The sequence below is a fragment of the Ascaphus truei genome, chromosome 16, assembly GCF_040206685.1.
Source record: "Ascaphus truei isolate aAscTru1 chromosome 16, aAscTru1.hap1, whole genome shotgun sequence".
NCBI classification, from domain to species: domain Eukaryota; kingdom Metazoa; phylum Chordata; class Amphibia; order Anura; family Ascaphidae; genus Ascaphus; species Ascaphus truei.
Genome location: NC_134498.1, coordinates 25,322,766 through 25,345,355, shown reverse-complemented (window position 1 = coordinate 25,345,355; position 22,590 = coordinate 25,322,766). Strand labels below are relative to the sequence as shown.

Genomic DNA, 22,590 nt, shown 5'->3' with positions numbered 1-22,590 from the left:
AACAAAAACAAATCCTGCTCCACATTGGGAGAACTGACTAACACTCCAGGCCTATCTAGCAGGCTGGCTTGCTAAACCATTTACCAAACCTTAAGTGTATTTTAAGCAGTCAGGAAAACAAATGAACAAGTCTTACTTTGGTTGAAGTAGTTAGTTTGGTGAATCCGTCTGGCAAGCAGCTCACATAGCAGAGTTCTCAGGTCTAAGGCAGCCAGCTACTGCCAGTAACAACATCCTTTTATACCTAGCGGGTTAACAGGTGTCAGCTTACATCCTGATTACCTAGCTTCCTCCTGAGTTAACCTTCTGAGTGCTGGATGAAGCACTCAGACATATGTTTCCAGGCATAACTGATAAGGGTTGACTTCACCCTGTCACATACCTCCCCTGTTTGTGTGTGGCTAGGGTCCCACACGGCTGAAGCCCGACCCTCCACTCCTTCTCTTGACAAAAAATCGGCATTTCCATGGTCCTTTCCAGGTCTATGCTGTATATCAAAAGACAAGTATTGGAGGGCCATATACCACCTGGTCAACCTTGAATTTGTGTCCTTCATGGTGTTTAACCATTTCAAGGGCGCATGGTCAGTGACCAGGGTGAAGTGTACTCCGGCGACATAATGTCTCAAGGCCTCAATTGCCCATTTTACAGTGAGGCACTCCTTCTCAATGACAGAATACCTCACTTCCCTTGGGAACAGCTTCCGGCTGATGAAAAGTATGGGGTGTTCAACACCATCAAATTTCTGGGACAGCACTGCTCCCAGTCCTACCTCTGAGGCATCCGTCTGGATGATGAAGGGCTCTTTAAAATCTGGGCTCCGAAGAGCGGGGCCCTCTGACAGGCACTTTTTTAGCATGTCAAAGGCGTCTTTGCACTCCCAAGACCATTTAACTTGGGTCGGGGTACTCTTTTTTGTCAGTTCTGTTAGAGGTGCAGAAATTTCTGAAAATTGGGGATAAACCGCCTGTAATACCCTGCTAACCCCAAAAGGGAGCGGACCTGTGTCTTTGTCTGTGGGGTGGGGACTTCCTTTATGGCGGCCACCTTGCTAGCTAGTGGCCTTACTATCCCTCCCCCAATGGCATAGCCCAAGTATTTTGTAGTGGATTTACCCAGGGCACATTTTTTCGGATTTGCAGTGAGCCCTGCTTCTCTTAAGGACGTTAGGACTGCCCTTAACCTTTTTATATGAGACTGCCAGTGTCTGCTATAGATGACAATGTCATCCAAGTAGGCCACGGCATATGTCCTATGGGGTCGTAGTACCTTGTCCATTAACCTTTGGAACGTGGCTGGAGCCCCATGTAACCCAAATGGCATAGTGACGAATTGGTATAAACCGAGAGGGGTGGCGAAGGCAGTTTTGCATTTGGATTCTTCCGCTAGAGGTATCTGCCAATATCCTTTCGTGAGATCTAGGGTGGAGATATACTCTGCTTTACCAAGAGAGTCAAGCAATTCATCCACCCTAGGCATTGGGTATGCATCGAATCTGGATACAGCATTTACATTTCGCAGATCCACGCAAAACCTCACCTTCCCATCTGGTTTAGGGACCAACACTATAGGACTACACCATTCGCTGTGGAACTCCTCGATCACGCCCAATTCCAACATGTCTATTATCTCCCTCTCTACCAGGTCTTTTCGGCCCTCTGGCAATCTATAGGGATGGGACCGTACTTTTACGCCAGGTTCTGTCTCAATCCTATGGGACACTAAATCAGTCTGTCCTGGCAGCTCAGAAAAAACATCTGGGAACTGGTCACATAATTCTAGTAGGTCTGACCTTTGTTCCGTTGTTAACTGCCCTCCCATGGGAACCTGATGGTCATTGTAATTACTACCCTTTGGAGGCTGTGGACCCAAATCCGTCTCTCCTTCCCGAAGGTGGATGAACAGCGATCTCATCGTTTTCCAGGGTTTCAGGAAGTTTACGTGGTAGATTTGTTTACCCTTCCTGGACCCTGGTTGAGAGATCTCATAGTTCACCTCCCTGGTGAGGCAGAGAACCTGGAAAGGACCCTGCCACTTTGCAAGGAGTTTACTCTCTGATGTCGGTAGTAATAGCATCACTTGGTCCCCAGGTTGGAAGACCCTCAAGCGGGCATTTTAGTTGTACTGCCTCTCTTGACGTTCTTGAGCAGATTTGAGGTTTTCCTTAGCAAACCTACCTATCATGTCTAGGCGGTTTCTAAGGTCTATGACATACTGAAGGGTATTCTTGCAGGGGGAGGGCTCCTCCTCCCAGGATTCCTTCAGTAGGTCGAGAATACCCCGCGGTTGGCGTCCATATAGGAGCTCAAATGGGGAGAAGCCTGTGGATGATTGGGGAACTTCTCGTTCCGCAAACAATAGGAAAGGGAGAAGTTCATCCCAAGCTCGCTCTTCAGTGTCCACAAACTTCCTAAGCATGGTTTTTAAAGTACGGTTAAACCTCTCTTCCAATCCATCAGTCTGAGGATGGTAGACTGAGGTCCGGATGGATTTTACCTCCAATAACTTTAGGACATCCTGCATTAACTTTGCCATGAAATTTGTTCCCTGGTCAGTTAACATTACTTGGGGAAGTCCTACCCTAGAGAACAGTTCTAACAGCCTGTGAGCAACCTGTTTAGCAGTGGCTGATCTCAGCGGGAAGGCCTCAGGATATCTGGTTGCATAATCTACAACAACGAGTATAAATTTATGTCCCTTCGCAGAGGGTTCTAAAGGTCCGACCAGATCTACCCCAATTCTCTCGAATGGGATGGCTACCAAGGGCAGAGGGACCAAGGGAGCCGGCTTCTGTCCTTTTTGGCTAGTTAACTGGCATTCAGGACAAGTCTTACATAGTTTCATGATGTCACCATGTATGCCTGGCCAGTAAAACCGGGACAAGATGCGGTCCGTGGTCTTATCCCTGCCCAAATGATCCCCCATGGGAGAGTATGGGCTAGGGTGAACACTGTTTTAATCAACCCTTTAGGGACTAGCATCTGTTGAATGACCTCCCCTGTTTGTGTAACCTTATTCACACGATAAAGGATGTCATTCAATAGTTCAAAATGTGGAAACACTCTTACACCTTGTTCATCCATTATCTTGTTGTTGACCTGTACCACCTTCTCATATTGTCTAGCCAGAGATGGGTCATCCCTCTGCCTCTGACGGAAGTCAGGAAGATCCAGGTCTGGCAAAATTCCTGTATTTATCGGTTCCCCACCCTGGTCATCTCCGGCCATGACCTGCAGTCCTTTGGGCTGACTAATGTTACCAAGAGTCCCAGCCTTTCTTTACCAGTCCTCTTTTTCCGCATGTCTCTGTTTACGTGTCTTTGGGACTTCGAGTCTACAGGGAAAAATCTCTGGGGAAAAAGGAAACAAGTCTCCGGGCTTCTCTGGTACCAGAGAAGTAGGCTCCGTAGGAGTAGGGGCCAACAATGTTTCGAAGTAGGGCCAGTCTCGGCCAAGTAGAACAGGAGCAGGTAGCCAGGGAGCAACTCCCACTATCAAGCTAGCCTCTTGATCCTTGATAAGCAGTAGAATGTTCGCCATCGGGTATCTCTTTGTATCCCCATGGATACACTCGATATTGAACGGAGAGTCATAGGATAGTCTGTTGCTTGGAATTAGGCCCTCTAGGATCAGGGTTTTTCCAGATCCCGAGTCCAGCATGACTTTTATTATTTTCCCCTCCAGAGATGCTGGGACTAACCACGGATTGTGGTCCCCTCGGAGAGAAGCTGTGACAGTGGTTCTGCCATATGAACAGTCCATCTCATCATCTACAGAGTCCACGAACTCGGTCGTCAGCGGAAGCTTTCGACGGGGCTCGGTGTTTGGACCTCTCCGCTGTTGGATGGGATCCTCCCTTCTGGTTGGTGGTGGTATCCTCTCCACCGGATGGGTGACGGGAGTCCACGTTCTCGGGGAATACTGTGGGTGGTGGCCTCCCTTGAGTGATCCAATGGCCTCGGGCGCGAGATGGGCGTCTCTGCGGGAGTTTGTACCAGGAACCCTCCGAGATGGGAAAGGGTCTTCCGATCAAATTGACTGGATCTCCTGAGCTGGCGGGTTGTAGACCTCTCGATTGTCTGCTCTCCTGCCTCTGGCATCACCGGAAGCAACTGGTGCTTGCACGGACCGTTCCCAGCTATCCTGTTGGGTGTCGTCGCCAAGGAAGTTTTCCTCCAAGCGGACCGCTGAATCCAGGGAAAATGCAGCGTGTCTTTTTACCCAGGAGCGGGAGGAGGGGGCAGAATCTGTATGAACTGCTCGAGCACAAACTGTTCAAGGATCTCTGCCTTGGTATGCTTCTCCGGTTGTATCCACCTGGTACATAAGTCTACTAAGCGGTGGGCTACGACCCGGGGTTGGTCTCTGTTTGCATATTTGACTGTCCGGAACCGCTGTCGGTAGGTCTCTGGAGTGAGGCCTAGGTGATCCAGATTAGCAGCCTTTAGTTGCTGATAGTTCATGGCCTCGTCTGCTGGAAAAGCCTGGTAGGCTGCCTGAGCTTCTCCTATGAGGAGTGGAGCCAGAGTCGTTACCCAGCGATCAACTGTCCAGCCGTGGGCCGTGGCTACCCTTTCAAAAGTGAGGAGAAATGCCTCTGGGTCTTCGGTTGGCTTCATTTTAGGCAGCATCACAGGTGGGTTATTTGGAATCTCTGGTCTGACTGTGGCTGGGCCTTCGGCCAGCAGTTGGAGTAGCTTTTCCTCTTGCCGGGCTTGTCGCTCATCTTGCTGGGCTTGTCGCTCAGCTTGCTTTTCTGCTAGCTGGAGCTGTTGCTCAAGGAACTGAGAAAAAATTGTCTCCATTTTTTTTTTGTGTGGCCCTTCAGATACAGGGGCCGTCCGACATCCCACTTCTGACACCACCTGTGCAGGACGGCCTGTAGCCGAGGTCAGGGAACAGTCCACACGTGTAGTTTCAGGATAAATGAAAACGTTCAGTGGCTTTATTTCTCCACAGCTTAACATAACATGTGGGTACACTGTCCCTTTAAACAAAAACAAATCATGCTCCACATTGGGAGAACTGACTAACACTCCAGGCCTATCTAGCAGGCTGGCTGGCTAAACCATTTACCAAACCGTAAGTTTATTTTAAGCAGTCAGGAAAACAAATGAACAAGTCTTACTTTGGTTGAAGTAGTTAGTTTGGTGAATCCGTCTGGCTAGCAGCTCACATAGCAGAGTTCTCAGATTTTATTTGTTGAAAAACATGCAACATATACAATACAGAAACAGACTGTCAAAACATTACATATTTACATCGGGAGGGGGAAAAAAATACAAATAAAACAATAGAACACAAATTCAAATATTTACATTTCTCCACAGTTTTTCCCACTGTTTCTGTTCTATTCTGCTTTCTTCCCTCTGTTTCTGCCCTCTAATCTGAGCAACCATCCCTTGCAATGTTTCCTCCTCAGAAAGTACTTTATTATTTACGGACACAAGAACTCTTGATATCTAAAGGTGATACAAAATGGTGGCATTGATCACTCTCAGGGTGCTGGTGTTAATACCCAGATATGTAGAAGCAAACCCAAACACTATCTCTGCATATGTCTGTGTATGCAAATATTCTATTCCTGGTCTGTGATAGCAGAGTTCTCAGATTTTATTTTTTGAAAAACATGCAACATATACAATACAGAAACAGACTGTCAAAACATTACATATTTACATCGGGAGGGGAAAAAAATACAAATAAAACAATAGAACACAAATGCAGTGCAATTATTTCAAATATTTACCTTTCTCCACAGTTTTCCCCACTGTTTCTGTTCTATTCTGGAAACAGGTCTATAATATCAGCCACCTGTTCCATTAACCAACCACTAGCAGTTTTTATTGATACCTTTCTTCAACCTTTGATAACTAAAAGTAAATCTTACATACGGAATACCTTTGATTTTCTTAAAAAAATACGCACAGTACCATTGATTGAAAAAAACATTATCATGGTAACTATGGATGTAACTAATTTATACACCATAATTCCTCACGACGGTGGCTTAGACATCATTCGACAAAATTTGATTAATTCTCATAAATCAAATCCACCTGTGGATTATATCATGCTCCTCCTACATTTCGTTTTATATAAGAATTACTTTAAGTTTGAGCAGACTTTTTATCTACAAACAGCAGGGACAGCCATGGGCAGCAATGTGGCTCCGTCCTATGCTAATTTATATATGACTGACTTTGAGGAGAAATTTATTTATCCTACAGAACATTACACTAAGATGTTATTTTACTGTAGATATATTGACGATCTGCTATTTCTTTGGGAGGGTACGGAGGAAGAACTTGTCAATTTTTTTGATTATCTGGATGGGCTGAACACCACTGTAAGGTTTACAAAAAATTGGAGCACTAAGCAGATTTCGTATCTAGATGTGCTCCTTACATATGAAAATGGAGAACTTCATAGTGATCTTTATAGAAAACCCACAGACAAAAATAGCACTTTACATGCTTCAAGTTTCCACCCTGAACGATTGAAGCAAATGCTACCATTTTCACAAAAGATCAGGGCTACACGCATAGTGGATAGGCCTATTAAATTGGATGAAACTCTAAAGGAGATTGAGGATAGATTTGTTGAGAGGGAACACAACAGATCTGAAATTATCACGGCTTTAAACACAACACCGCAATCAAATTCTAAAAGTGATCGTCTGATATTTGTAAGTAAATTCACAACTGCCAGTGGTTTTATTAAAAAAACACTCAAAAAGCACTGGAAGGTACTACAGACAGACGATACACTAAAGGAGGTCTGTAAGGTTTTCCCACGTTTTGCTTATAAACGTGGAGAAAATCTTAAGGACATCCTGATTAAGGCTGATAATGAGAAACATTATATGGCACCACATTTTTTGAGCTCACCCAAATTGGGTTGTTTCAAGTGTTATGGTTGCGGCATTTGCAACAGTCTGAACACGGGGGATAAGTTTTACCACCCAAGGAGTGGCAGATTGTTCAGTATTAAAGAGCGGATCACCTGCACAACTACAAAAATAATCTACATGATTAAATGTCCTGTGGACTATGTTATATTGGGAAGAGCAATCGTATGCGAGGTGGGTATCCCTGATGACTGTAACTCCCCAGTGTGACCTCTGCATTTGGCCTTTTTCTTTGCTTTAATTACATGCTCCCATCGCTCCCCTTTTGGCCCCTGTTCCCCTCCTGCCGCTGCTGGCCCCTGCTCCCCTTCTGCCGCTGCTGGCCCCTGCTCCCTGCCTGCCACTGCTGAAGCCTGCTCCACGCCTGCCGCTACTGGCCCCTGCTCCCCGCCTGCTGCTACTGGCCCCTGCTCCCCTCCTGCCTCTCTTCTTGCTGGCTCCTGCTCCTCCTCCTGCTCCTGCTCAAAGGATAACTCCATGGAACCAAACTCATTTATCTGGGTCTCCTCTACTAGGGCTGTCTCAGTGTCCTGGGGAACATTATTATGCGCCGCTTCAGGACCCTCCCTAAAAGAGTGACCCTGTCCCCCACACAAGTTACACAGCACAGTATTAGGACATACAGATCGGTTATGCCCAAGAACCCCACACTGGCTGCACCTGATCTTATCACAGCTTGCACTCAAAGCCTGGGCTGGCCACTGTAAAAACAGACCCCTCTGTCCCCCCCAATGAAGAGGGAATTTGGGAGGTGGTGAGACACACCATGGTTTTACCACAGCTTAACCTTACACCTCCAACCCCCAGTCCACACCGACGCTCCTTCCCAAGATCTCCTCCTCTATTTTCTCCAGATCAGACAGCATAGTACATTGTCTCTTCAACCAATAAAGAATGCCTGGTTTGGCAACGGCCTCGTTGCGAAATATTACAGTCACCAGTTTGGTTGTAGGATGACTTAGAGGGATGGCAACAAAGTCTTTCCACAGAAGTGTGAATTTCAAGTCCTCAAACCTGTGCCAGAAAGCTTCCAGCAAATCCCCCCTTTTGAAGCTTATGTCATATTCCCTGTTACCTGGGGTGTGTATAAAAACAAAAATGTCTGAGGCCTGAAACCCCATAGATTCCTTCAAAACGACTTTACCAATAAAGCATTTAACAGGAATATCCCCAATACCTTTGTATCGCAGTCTCACCACATTTATCCGCTTGGCAGTGGGGCTTGGAAACTGGGGGTAACTGCTGGACCCTGGACCGGCACCTCTCCATGCGGACCCTTCTGCTCCCTCTGGTTTCTCTCCAGCTTCTCCAGGGATGCTCCGCTGTGCTGCACCGTCCGTGGCTGCTGGTGGCCTCTGTGCTGCACCGTCTGTGGCTGCTGGTGGCCTCTTTGCTGCACCGTCCGTGGCTGCTGGTGGCCTCTGTGCTGCACCGTCTGTGGCTGCTTGTGGCCTCTGTGCTGCACCGTCTGTGGCTGCTGGTGGCCTCTGTGCTGAACCGTCTGTGGCTGCTGGTGGCCTCTGTGCTGCACCATCTGTGGCTGCTGGTGGCCTCTGTGCTGCATTGTCTGTGGCTGCTGGTGGCCTCTGTGCTGCATTGTCTGTGGCTGCAGGTGGCCTCTGTGCTGCATTGTCTGTGGCTGCTGGTGGCCACCTGAGGCTAGTGGTTCCTCTGTAATGTTTTTTCCTGAGGCTGCACAGGTAACAGCTGCAGCTCCTCTCTTCATTCCTCCCTCCCCCGCACTGTGCACATGTTGTGCTTTCTTGAGGCTAATTGGTAGCCCTTGTGCAGGGTCAGTGATTTCATGGCACCCCTCTGATGATGCAACTTCTGAAATGTTTGCAATACTCTGGCTGCCCTCTGGTAGTGCCAGTTCTGCAGCGTTTTCTGCACTCTGGCTGTTCTGTGATATGACCACTTCTGCATTGTTTGTATCACCCAGATTGCTTTCTGACAGTGAGGTCTCACTAATCACATAGTCTGTGCCTGGGACACCATGCTCAGGGGTGTGAGCTGCTGTTTCTTGCATCTCTGCACTGCTGGTCTCAGGTTGCTGTGTTTGCGAGACCCACCCTTTGCTGCTCCAGCTGCTCACTGGAGAGTAGTATTGGATCTTCTGGAAACTGAAGGGGTTAACTGCTGCATCATCTTTCCTCCCCTCACTCAGGTATAGCTTTTGGCTTCCCTCCAAACTGCTACTCTGCCCCTGTGTTTGGGAATTGGAACTCTCAGGGCCTCAGCTGAGGACAAACTACTCATAGTCTCTTCTATTTTTGCAGCTCTGCTCTCTGCTTTCTTTTTCTTTAGTTTCTTCATTTTGCTTAACTCTGTTTTCACTTTCATTTCTGCCTTTTCAGACAAACATTTCTTTGCTTTTGCAGAACTTCTTCTCCTTCTGAGTTAACCTTCTGAGTGCTGGATGAAGCACTCAGACATATGTTTCCCAGGCATAACTGATAGGGGTTGACTTCACCCTGTCACACACCCACTAAAATTAAGAACAGTCTTTCTTCTGATTTGTCTAAATTGAGTAAGGTTGGAAACCACAGGTGCTGCAGGTCACGCTGCATCACCTGTGGGCATCTGTCAATATCTGACCAGTTTGTTTCTTTTGTCAGGGGAAACATGCACAGTGTCTTAGGGTCAATTACTTGTTTAAGCATGTATGTCATCTACATGCTGACGTGTGGTTGCGGCAAACAATATGTGGGCCGCACCACGTGTCCTTTGTGTGCTCGTTTCCTCGAGCATCGGAGGAACATCATAAACGGTGTTAGCAGTCATGGTATTTACAGACATTTTGATACAGTTCACAGAAGGGATCCAAAATCATTAAAAATCATAGGATTAGAATACATATCACCTCTTTCATTGGGGGGTGATCGGTTTAAATTATTGTGTAAACGTGAGACGTATTGGATCTACCAGTTGGCGACACTAGCCTCTGGTGGATTGAATGAGTCTCTAGACACAAGTACCAGTGTGTGAACTTTGGTTTTCTGTATCAAATTTATTTAGGGATATTACCCTATTTCTCCCCGAGTCCTCAGTTCGATGCTTCCCTCTTCTCTGTTGCTTATTGTGAACAATGACCAATATAGTTAATTATAATAAATAACCATTTGTAACGCTAGACTGCCCGAAGACCTGACCAGTCCCCAGTACTGAGGTGGGTAAGGGTATAACACGCACCCACAGCAGTGAGGGCGTGCCCGGAGTGTGGTAAGATGCGTTGCCAGGTCTGGTGAGGAAAGGATTAGCCAGATACTTGCCGCGTCCGGGGCACCAGAGGTCCAAAAGTATAAATCCGAAAGCCGTAGGGCAAGGGCAGGAGAGAGCAGCGTAGTGAGGTCCAAAGCCGAGTCCAGGGGGTAGCGAGGTACACTAAGTCTAACGAGAGCCGAGATCAAATCCAAGGGTATCAAACGAGGGCAGGGACTGGAGCGTGAGCTGCAAAACACAAGAGAGCCAGGCATAGACCTCCGTACTACTAGAGCCACAAGAAAACTATGCAGAGCGAGGAAGGAGAGGGCAGACAGGAACTATATATGTGGGAGAGCCAATGGGAGCAAGAGGTGGAGCGGGGGCTTGCCTGAGCGGAGCCAGGGATAGGCTTAGATGCCTAGTGTGATGTTCACCAGTGGGAATAGCCTCCAGCTGATAGGAGGTGGAGCCCAGGCTGCAGGATGAATGTAGAAGAGAATGGGTGCGCGCGCGTCTTGTAACAGTCCTGCGCGCGCGCCCCGGCAGCGTGTGGGTGGCGGTGGCATGAGTCGCGGAGGACAGGAACGACGTGCGTCGCGGAGGACAGGAGCGGCGCCCAACGGGTAAAGAGCCAAATGGGAGGGGGCCTGGGCCGCGTGGCATTGCTGGGAGCCAGGGTGACGGGGACCCGCTGTAAGGCGCGTGTCCCCCGATCCCTTACACCATTATATACATCTAGAATATTGGTATTTATATATAAAGATATATGTGTGGTGTGATTATATACTCACTACCCCTTAGTAATATACTTATGCCAACAGTCAACATATAGACATCATTGATTGGTCGTTGTTCATATTTGCAAAGTGCAGCATACTTTACTGCTGCACTCTGTTAATCCATAATATTATGTGTTTCTATATTTATTTATTTTGCCTAAAACAAATTTCTATATGGGCAATGTATACATATTTTTATGGCTAGTATTCAGTGTATCTAACGTTTCTTTTCTTTTCCCACTAGTTCAATCAGCGTATCCATGCGTATGTGTATGAGTTCTGCTTTTTGATAGGTCTATGGTTGCTAAGCAACCCGCTCTTTTGTGTATATATATATTTATATATATATATATATAATCAAAAAATAAATAGATGATACTGTTCTGTGGCTAACGAAATGCTTTTATTTGTGCGAGCTTTCGAGATACACTGATCTCTTCTTCTGGCGATGTTACAATGAATGAAGCAAGCAAAAGGTATACTTAACAACAGTGTCTATTGGAATGTTATCTGTGCTGGTCCTTCCCCCAGTGCGGATGTGTTTTATGGCTAGAGGTGTCAAAAGGTTCCTGAAAGCAAGTGATGTAAGAGTGTGTGTGTGTATACCTTTTGCTTGCTTCATTCATTGTAACATCGCCGGAAGAAGAGATCAGTGTATCTCGAAAGCTCGCACAAATAAAAGCATCGTTAGCCACAGAACGGTATCATCTATTTATTTTTTGATTATTGAAGCTCGGCTAACACAGTACTGATACCTCTACATGTATATATATATACATGTATATATATATATACATATATATATATATATATATATATATATATATATATATATATATGTATGTATATATATGTACAGTGCTTGACAAATCACCCAAAAATCTACTCGCCGAACCAAAAAATCTACTCGCCACCTAGTCCCGCCTCTAGTCCCGCCCCCAACCCCGCCTCTAATCCCGCCCCCAGCCCCGCATTTAAAAAAAAACATAAATGAAATAAATTTAATAAATTTCTAGTAAGAACATTCGTTTTTGACATAAGTTTATTTATTGTATTACATTATACTACAATTAGTCCTTGTTTTGTGTGTGTGTATGTGTGTGTATAAATGTCGAATCTAGAAAAAAAAGCCAGATGTGAATGACTAGTTTCCTGCACCCCTTAACTAGTGCCTGGATGCCATCGCTTCAGAATGTTTAAAGCAGCAATCCCGCCTGGGATCTTACCTGATCCGCAGACCCTCAATGTCCAGGTACCTCATTCCCACAATGTTATACATTGGAGGGGATGTGTTCCCTACCTGTCTTCTGGGTTACGGTGGATTCCAATGTCTTCTGTGTGAAGCTTGAGTCAGATCTGGAAGAAAGCAGTATAGGTTATTTCGGTGTAGTATAGGGCAGTTAAGATATACAGGGTAAATAAAATATCCAGATCCAGATTTTGAGACAGAGAGAGGGTGAGACAGAGAGAGGGTGAGACAGAGAGAGGGTGAGACAGAGAGAGGGTGAGACAGAGAGAGGGTGAGACAGAGAGAGAGAGAGAGGGTGAGAGAGAGACGGAGAGAGGGTGAGAGAGAGACGGAGAGAGGGTGAGAGAGAGACGGAGAGAGGGTGAGAGAGAGACGGAGAGAGGGTGAGAGAGAGACGGAGAGAGGGTGAGAGAGAGACGGAGAGAGGGTGAGAGAGAGACGGAGAGAGGGTGAGAGAGGACGGAGAGAGGGTGAGAGAGAGACCGAGAGAGGGTGAGAGAGAGACGGAGAGAGGGTGAGAGAGAGGGTGAGAGGGAGAGAGAGAGGGAGAGACAGAGGGAGAGAGAGAGGGTGAGAGACGGAGAGAGGGTGACTGTGGGGGGATGGGGTGACTGGGTGGGGTGATGGGAGACTGGGTGGGGTGATGGGAGACTGGGTGGGGTGATGGGGTGACTGGGTGGGGTGATGGGGTGACTGGGTGGGGTGATGGGGTGACTGGGTGGGTGATTGGGTGGGGTGACTGGGTGGGTGATTGGGTGGGGTGACTGGGTGGGTGATTGGGTGGGGTGACTGGGTGGGTGATTGGGTGGGGATTACTGACTGACTGGGTGGGGATTACTGACTGTCTGACTGGGTGGGGTGACTGGGCAGGGGGGTGGGATGACTGACTGGGTGGGGGGTGACTGACTGGGTGGGGGGGTATGACTGACTGACTGGGTGGGGGGGTTATGACTGACTGGGTGGGGGGGGTTATGACTGACTGGGTGGGGGGGTATGTTTGACTTGGTGGGGGGGGGTATGATTGACTGGGTGGGGGGGTATGACTGGGTGGGGGTATGACTGACTGGGTGGGGGGGGTTATGACTGACTGGGTGGGGGGGGTTATGACTGACTGGGTGGGGGGGTATGTTTGACTTGGTGGGGGGGGGTATGATTGACTGGGTGGGGGGGTATGACTGGGTGGGGGGTATGACTGACTGGGTGGGGGGGTTATGACTGACTGGGTGGGGGGGTATGACTGACTGGGTGGGGGGGTATGACTGACTGGGTGGGGGGTATGACTGACTGGGTGGGGGGTATGACTGACTGAGGGGGTATGACTGACTGGGTGGGGGGGGTATGACTTACTGGGTGGGGGGGTATGACTGACTGGGGGGGTATGACTGACTGGGTGGGGGGGTATGTTTGACTTGGTGGGGGGGGTATGATTGACTGGGTGGGCGGGGTATGACTGACTGGGTGGGGGGTATGACTGACTGGGTGGGGGGGGTTATGACTGACTGGTTGGGGGGGTATGACTTACTGGGTGGGGGGGTATAACTGACTGGGTGGGGGGTATGACTGACTGAGGGGGTATGACTGACTGGGTGGGGGGGGGTATGACTTACTGGGTGGGGGGGTATGACTGACTGGGGGGGTATGACTGACTGGGTGGGGGGGAGTATGACTGACTGGGTGGGGGGGAGTATGACTGACTGGGTGGGGTGGGGGGATGACTGACTGGGTGGGATGGGGGGATGACTGGGTGGGATGGGGGGATGACTGACTGGGTGGGATGGGGGGATGACTGACTGGGTGGGATGGGGGGATGACTGACTGAGTGGGGTGGGGGGATGACTGACTGAGTGGGGTGGGGGGATGACTGACTGGGTGGGGTGATGACTGGGTGGGGTGGGGGGATGACTGACTGGGTGGGGTGGGGGGATGACTGACTGGGTGGGGTGGGGGGTACCTTTGGTGTCCTACACGTTCTCTCTCTCACACACACACACACACACACACACACACACACACACACACACACACACACACACACACACACACACACACACACACACACACACACACCACTCTCTCTCATACATACACACACACACACACACACACACCACTCTCTCTCATACATACACACACACACTCTCATACACACACACTCTGTGGAACCGGAGGGCAAGCGGGACAGGGGGGGGAAATCCCCTGCCCCGCGCGAGCAGCCACGGGGACAGGAGCGGAGACCAAAGGGGAAGCAGGTTTGGGGGGGGGGGGGAACATTCCCCGCTGTCATCTCCTGCCCCACGCGAGCAGCCACGGGGACAGGAGTGGAACCGGAGGGCAAGCGGGACCGGGGAGTGGGTGGGGGGGAAATCCCCTGCCGTCATCTCCTGCCCCGCGCGAGCAGCCACGGGGACAGGAGCGGAGACTGAGGGGATGAGAAGGGAAGCGCGAGCAGGAGACAGGGACCGCGCACGCGAGGAGCAGCCATTACTTACCCCTGCAGAGAAGGGCTCCATTCCGCGTCACGACCGCGTCACGGCCAATCAGCCAGGAAAATATTTTGTTTTGTTATTTATTTATTTTTTTAAATTTGTGGGGGGGTGGGGAAGCGGAGACAGCCACGGGGACCGAGGGGAACACCCCTGCTGGCATCGGGAGCAGCCACTGGCACTGGGGGAAAGCGGGGACCGTAGGGCAACCGGGACGGGGGAACATCGCCCACTGTCATCTCCTGCCCCGCGCGAGCAGCCACAGGGACAGGAGCAGAACCGGAGGGCAAGCGGGGCAGGGGGGGGGGGGGGGAGATGGGGGGAGAAATCCCCTGCTGTCATCTCTTGCCCGACAGGAGCGGAGACTGGAGGGGATGAGGAGGGAAGCGCGGGCAGGAGACGGAGACGGACCGCGCGCGCGAGGAGAAGCCATTACCCCTGCAGAGAAGGGCTCCATTCCGCGTCACGACCAATTGGCCAATCAGCCAGGAGGATATTTTTTTTGTTATTTTTTTTTTTAAATTTTTTTAAAATGTGCGCAGAGCAGGGGGGAAAAGTAGCTGGCCACGGGCCAATTTCCGTTCGCACCTGGCGAGTGGGCGACCGGGTTTGTCGAGCACTGTATATGTATATATATATATATATATATATATATATATATATATATATATATATATATATATATATATATATATATATATATATATATATATACATATATATACATACATATATACATACATATATATATATATATATATATATATATATATATATATATATATATATGTCTGTTCTAGTTAAGATTATGTACATGTATATATATATATATATATATATATATATATATATATATATATGACTGTTCTAGTTAAGATTCCATTATCCTTTGACAAAGTCAGTTGGTCTGACGAAACGCGTCAGGACTGCAGCGCCAACACTACGTCGGAGGACAGAAGGATTGGCGAACCTCCATCCTTGCTGCACAGAGCCCCAGTGTTGGTTCAGATGAGAACCTATCCAGATTGGGAGGACTTATAACGAAGGACTTCCATGTTCAATGTTTACACCTATACCATCATCCAGAAGGTCTGATGTGGGAGACTAGCGGCTGTGAGCAGTTTTAACATCTTTGCTGTGGAGGCATAGCCGTGCAGTTCCCGTGCCGTGTTGTTCCCGTGGTGGTCATCTATATATATATTATATATACATGCTTGTTTATCTGATCGTTTGTGAGTGAGCTTGATTCCCTCGCCTCTATTTTGATTAAATTTACTTTTACGTTTTTACGCTATGGGTTGTGCGCTTTCTCCTTTTGTTTTATATATATATATATATATATATATATATATATATATATATATCAAACACACAAAAAAGAAATGTTGCTCACACTAGGAATGAGTGTCTAAACCAGACCCTAATTATCACTGATTACTTGGGTATCAAAAATAAAACCAAGAGAAGTATCAGGAATTAAATATTTAAGGAATACTGTTGGTGCTGAGGGATGGAGAAAATATATAAAACACACAGAGAAGAACAAAGACAATCCCTTGAATAGCACTCTAAAATATACCACAAGAATATTAATGTAAAACTGTTGGTGAAAAGAACTGGATGCTCCTCAAGTGCAGAAAATGAAAAAGATTTTATTAATAGAACAACAATAAGTACTACCTTAAAAACATAAACACACAAATGGCAGCTCCAAAAGATAAACAAACAATGACTCACTGGAAAATATATATTAAATGCTAACTGATAATCTAATAACTATGATGTGTCCAAATAATTAAAGTATTACACAAAATCTAAGTTACTAAATACACAGAAAAAAACCTTTAAAGCAAACAAACCCTTGCTAACTAAAGAATGCTACATCTAGATGCACAGGGAAAAATATATCATTTAATAAACCTAGACACATGCAATGGTGTCTAGGACAAAAAATGAATGAAACTAATACCAAGGGAAAAGTACGGGGGAGAAAAAAGATGTATGCAAGACTCAAACCCTGGCCAGCAAATGCAAAAAATAAAATATATATATACACAGCATGGATATATAGAGTCTCTGGGATCCAGGCACAGAGGCAGACAAAATACAAATGTCTAGGTAGAGAATAAAGATATTGATAGCCAATGCGCTTGGAATTGAAACAACACAGGTGTGCATGAATGCCACGAGAAACCCTTGACCTTCCCTCCCCCCATAGAAACAGATGGGGGTAGATGGTGGGGGGAGATGGTATGCGCCAGGCCCCTGGCGTTAAAGGATACGCCGGTAGAATAATCAGCACTTGTGATCCCCACAGGAGGGGGGGAGGTCTAATGAGGGGGATATCTGATGATGATGAGGGAGTGATCTGATGATGAGGGGGAGATCTGATGATCATAATGGGGGGAGATCTGATGATGATGGTGATGGTGATGAGGGGGAGATATGATGATGATGTGGGTGTCACAGGAGACCCGGTTATTTACACCTTTTTACCGAGATCATACATTGATCAAAACAAGGTAATGAAATATATTGAAATTTATTCGCATAAATTCATTACACACAATGATACACAAAATACAGACAAAAAGACACACTTACTTAGGGACTGCGGTTGAAAACTAGACTTTCCCGGAATCTCATGAACCCAAATCTGCATAAAGTTTCACACACTACGTTCTCTTCTAAGAACTTGGTCCCTCCTGACCGCGAGTTACTCCAAATCTCCTGCAACTCAAATCGGCATAAAATCCCAGCTGCGTCCACTACTATCGTTTCTGGGAACTTAGGCACAAAAGTCGGGACTTAGACCCTGGAAGGCAGGCTTTTCTGGCTTGAAATCGAAGCTGGTTGCTCTGCTATTCGCGCAGAAGCAAATTTGAAAAGCCCGCCCGCACTCTTACTACCGGAGGACTACAATATGATTGCCTCATAGATTTTTATAGTATTCTGAGTTTCATTCACAAAATTCAGCAGCCAATCAACGCGTGGGAAAATTCCCAAGCAACCAATCAGAGCCAAGACGGCTAGAAAAAACGGGTCAGCGGGAAATCTGAAATAGCCAAGGGACATGCGCAAGCTTGCCACCTTTCTCCCTGACGATCTCAATGCCACCCACTGGGACAGGTTCCACCAGGTCTGGCAGAGCAAGTGGCATCCTGGAGGACTGCCATTGATCTCCGGACCTGGTACTCTGCTTTCCCTGCTGACCAAATGCTATTCTCTCCTCTGGGCATCCTCTTACTGCTTTGAACGCCGATGTCCAGCAGACTTACCGGTGCCTATGGCTTAGCTCTGGCAGCCTTTTTGGACATCGGTTCCAAATGCAAAAACACATTACATTTAATAAAGTATATTTTTTCTATACTTGTGAGACTTGGGGAACAGGGGCCAGAACAGGAAAAATGTTGTTGTTTTATTTCTATCTGCCTTATTCCCCCCACACTTTCTCTTAGACTCAGTCTGGACTCTAAGAGTCCCCCCTCAACCTAATATATGGTTGGGGTACCCACAAACACTATACTGGTTGTGGGTCACCTGGGCACTAGCTGGGGTACCCCCCTTAACCTAGGGATTCCCTCAGCTACAGGAATACATGTTTTATCTCTGTGTCCCATTCTCCTTTCTGGGCTGTGCTGAAGCAGGGTACACTGGCGGTGAGTCGCACTTGTGTTTTCAAATGGAGATATTGCCGGGACAGTGCCTACAAGTATCCGAGAATCAGGCATGGTTCCCGGGTACATTTATGGAGGAACCGACAACTCCAGAACCCAACCTCCTAGACACATTCTGTCAACAGTTCCTCCGCAAACCCCCCCTTGAAAACACATACCCTAGCAATTCTTGCTTGCTGGTATGCCTGGAAAGGGAAACACACAAAAAAAAACTTTTATTACATACAATACATTGGCATGGTACAATGTTACTGGGTCCAAGAGCTAACTCTCTGGACCCTTATACACGGATCAGGGGTGACCAAAACAGGCTTAACCTTTTAGAGCCTGGTTACCCCGTACCATCACAGTGGGGAGATTTGATGACGATGAGGGTGAGAGCTGATGATGGTGATAAGGAGGGATGATAATGAGAGAGAGGATCAGGAAGAGGATGGGGAGGTAGAGATAAAAAAATTGCAGTCAGTTTTACTATTAATGGGGCCCTAAAAATATGTTTGCCTGGGGGCCCGTGCATATCTGGCTACGCCACTGGCTGAGAGATAGATTGCTTTGACTGACTATTACTCAATTCCCACACAGGCCTGCTCAATAACTAGGTTAAAATGCAGAGGCTCCCATTAGATGTAGAGTAAGCACTTTGTGGAATTCTGGTTAACTTCTCTGGCACCTGCTTATCCAATTACTCTGAACAAAGTTCTATTCATCCTCAGATAGAAGGTGGGAGTGAGGACATTTGTCTCCAGTGGCTTAGGACTGAGTTTGCAATTAGTGTTCAGCTGTTCTCTAAAATGTTTATTTGGTACATTATCAATTATTGAGAATTGTCCATGGGGTAATTCTCAGACTTTTTTAACCCATCTAAATATACGATATACCATATGCCTCAAGGAAACAACCAGAAATAGTGCATTCAATGTTCAAAACTTACAGTACCACACACTAATTAATGCTTGTCTTGTAGTGCTGGAGACACAGAACAAAAAGCAATGCTATTATTTTCCAGTTTACTACTGGTTGCTAATTAAAAATTAAAAATGATAATCTCTGCATTACAAATTTCCTTGTTAACTTCATCTTCAAGATTATATGAAATCTGTATCAGTTTCTATTTGACTTGTTTTATTGGTGCTTTATAAATGGCTGAAGGAGCGTCCCAGTGAGTAAAGGCACTAAAACCAAACATACAAGATCAGTGCACATCCATGATCACTACAATCACATTTGTAATTTACCCGTCGCTATTATACCATGCTGCATTCAATACTTTAAATCAGGAGTGTACAGCCCCAGTACTCAAGGGCCACCAACAGGTCAGGTTTCCAGGATATCCCTGCTTCAGCACAGGTGGCTCAATCATAATGTGCTGAAGCAGGGATATCCCCAATACCTGTCCTATTAGTGGCCCTTGAGGACTGGAGTTGGCCACCTCCGATCTAGACTATCAGGTATTGGACTATTTTTTACTATGGCTGAGGGGTTTGGGGGCCTTTTTTTATGGATTGAAATCCACATTAGATAAGATATTCTTGAAAAGTCATATGGAAAACAGTAACATTCAGCATTTACAAAGGTTAATTGGAACTACTTTATGTAGCTATACATAATAGATAATTTTTACACATTAGTTCAGCAACTCCGTTCAACCTCATCTTTAAAACTGTCATATTCAAACAAATATGCTGAACCATCCAAAAATATTTATTAAAAAGAAAATGTACAAACTAGTCTACAATATACTTAAAAATACAGTGCATGCATTATTGTAATCATAGTGCCACGTTTCCTTTGTAGATAATTGTTAATATTATTAGAATTACTAGATTCATACAATTAACAGTGACACTGGGTTTGAAGGAGGGGAACTTGGTTCAAATCCCAGTGTCAGCTCCTTGTGAACGTTAGCTCAATGGGGGAGGGACTCATTATGCCTGCAAATATCTACAGTATATACAGGCATTCCCTGGTTTAAGGACACTCACTTTAATAAGTACACTGGCGAGTAAGGACATATTTTACAGCGCTGTGTACAATGTCAGTGCTACAAAGGAAAAAATATATAATTATATTTTTGTTTTATTATGGAGGAGGATGAGTAGACTCAGATGAGGAGAGAAGTGGAGGATGCCAGGTATTCGTTTCTCCACAACATTGGAAGAAGTGGGGCACAGCTGTTAGTCAGGGAGAAGGGGGAACAGACACTGGAGGGGCTATACAACCTCATCAGAACCAGTGTCTGAGTGTGGGTGGCAGACAGATTTCGGGACTGAAAGAGCTAGCAGCACTAGTTTTCACCTTACTGTGGAGAGATTGTTACTGCTGCTAGTAGTGTTGATTAAGGAGGAGGAAGGCACAGATGGGGGAAGTTTGGAAGGAGGGAACAGGTCAGGCCATTAGTAGTGATGAAACTTGGCTTGGCTTAGACAAGGAGGATGGTAATGCTGATGGGAGACAAGAGGAGACAGTGGCAGAAAGGGAAAGCAGTATCACCCCAAGTTCCACCTCCCCATAAGAGGGATGGAGCATCCTGGAAGTGATCATATTTTTACATTGTCAACAGTGCCCACTACAACATTTGTAGTTCCACCATGCATATGGGGTAGCAAAGGTGCTCCCACCTGGGACAACTGCCCTGCACACCCAGTTGTGCCCATTTGATCATTTGCTTTCTTTCTTATTTAGTATTGCCTTATGTATATCCCAAGCATGTTTAAATTCCCTTACTGTACTAGCTCTTATAACCTCTGTTGGGGGGCTTTTCCATGAATCTACCACCCTCTGTGTGAAGAAGTCCTTCTTCAAATTTCTCCTTAGACTGCCACCGTTCAGAGAATGGCCTCTTGTTCTAGCGCTACTTTGTCTTTGGAATATGCTTCCCTCCTTTCCTTTGTTGAATCCCTATATATATTTGAAAATGTTCATCATATATAAAAAGTAAAAAAAAAGTAAAAAAATAAAAAACATTACTGCGCTCCTACCAATTAGGCTAAAATAAAATAGTTCTCTCATGAATAAGGGTTATTTAATTAAACCCTTTGGCTAAAGCATTATAAGCATGAAGCCCCAAAAAGGGATAACCAAATTGGCAGGTATATATAATATATATTTGCAATATATACTAAATTGATTGAAGTCTCCCATAGTTATTATCTCTCCTTTAATTGCCACCTTAGTGATGTCCTCTATTAATACCCAGTCCAATTCCTCCTCTTATCCAGGAGATGTATAGACCACCCCCGTATCAATAGCAACTTTCTCACCAATTGCTAGGGTGTCAAGAGTAAAAAATCCAATAAGAAAAAACCCAATAAGAAAAAATTAATTATTAGAAATGAGAGAAAGACTCCATATTTTATAACCAAATTTAACAGTTCACACAGTAAGATAAAACATATTCTCAATAAATACTGGTATATCTTACACATGGATCCCATTTTGGCCAAATTTTTACCCAAAAGACCACCCATTGTCTTTACAAAATCCAATAATCTGAAAAATATATTGGCCCCGAGCCTCCTCAAAGGCAGTGTCCCTACTAAGAAGAAGGACCTTAGAGATTTATTGGGGTTAAAGGGTAACCACAGATGTAATAGATGCAAGATCTGTCCTAGAATGTTAACTCAAGATCATTTTAAATCTAAATTGACAGATTTTAAATATGAAATCCATAATTACATTGACTGTTTAACAACATATGTCATATATATCTTACAATGTGGATGTGGACTACAATATGTAGGTCGCACCAAACGCCATTTCAAAATACGTGTGGTGGAACATCTCAGAAACATTGTTAACATTCCTAAAATATTGGCCTCTGGTAAACCACTTACTCACTTGTTGTCTCATTTTAAAGATGTTCATCAGTGCAGCACAGTAGGGGTTACATATATGGGTATTGAACACATAGCTACAACAATTAGAGCTGGTGATAAAGACTTACAAATTGCAAGGAGGGAGCAGTTTTGGATTTTCACCCTCCAAACTAAATATCCAGGGGGGTTGAATGATTATGTAGAACTGACTCCCTTTTTGAAGTGATTATATGAGTATGATCCTGTTAGTCAATCAGCTGTTCGCTTTAACACTTATTATATCCATATTATTGGTTTTTCTTTTTTCACCCCTTTCCCCCTTTTCCCTCCCGCCCCCTCCCCCCCTTTTTCCCTCCCCCCTTTTTCCCACCCCCCCCCTTGTTACTTTCTCCTGCCCCTCTGGTATTTTTCTAATACTCTCTCTTTTTATGTGTTAAATGTCCATTATGTGTTTCATTTGTATTTGTAATGTGT

General features: G+C 45.9%; 1 protein-coding gene across 1 annotated transcript in view; it reads right to left on the bottom strand.

The window, feature by feature from the left end:
- Positions 1 to 7,697: 7,697 nt before the first annotated feature.
- Positions 7,698 to 22,590, bottom strand: part of LOC142467225 (uncharacterized) — a 163,320-nt gene continuing 148,427 nt past the window's right edge. The window contains exons 5-6 of the mRNA XM_075572660.1: positions 8,653 to 9,115; positions 7,698 to 7,984 (exon numbers count right to left, since the gene is read on the bottom strand). Of these exons, the coding sequence (XP_075428775.1) occupies positions 7,698 to 7,984; positions 8,653 to 9,115 (750 nt within the window). The remainder of the gene's footprint in view (positions 7,985 to 8,652; positions 9,116 to 22,590) is intronic.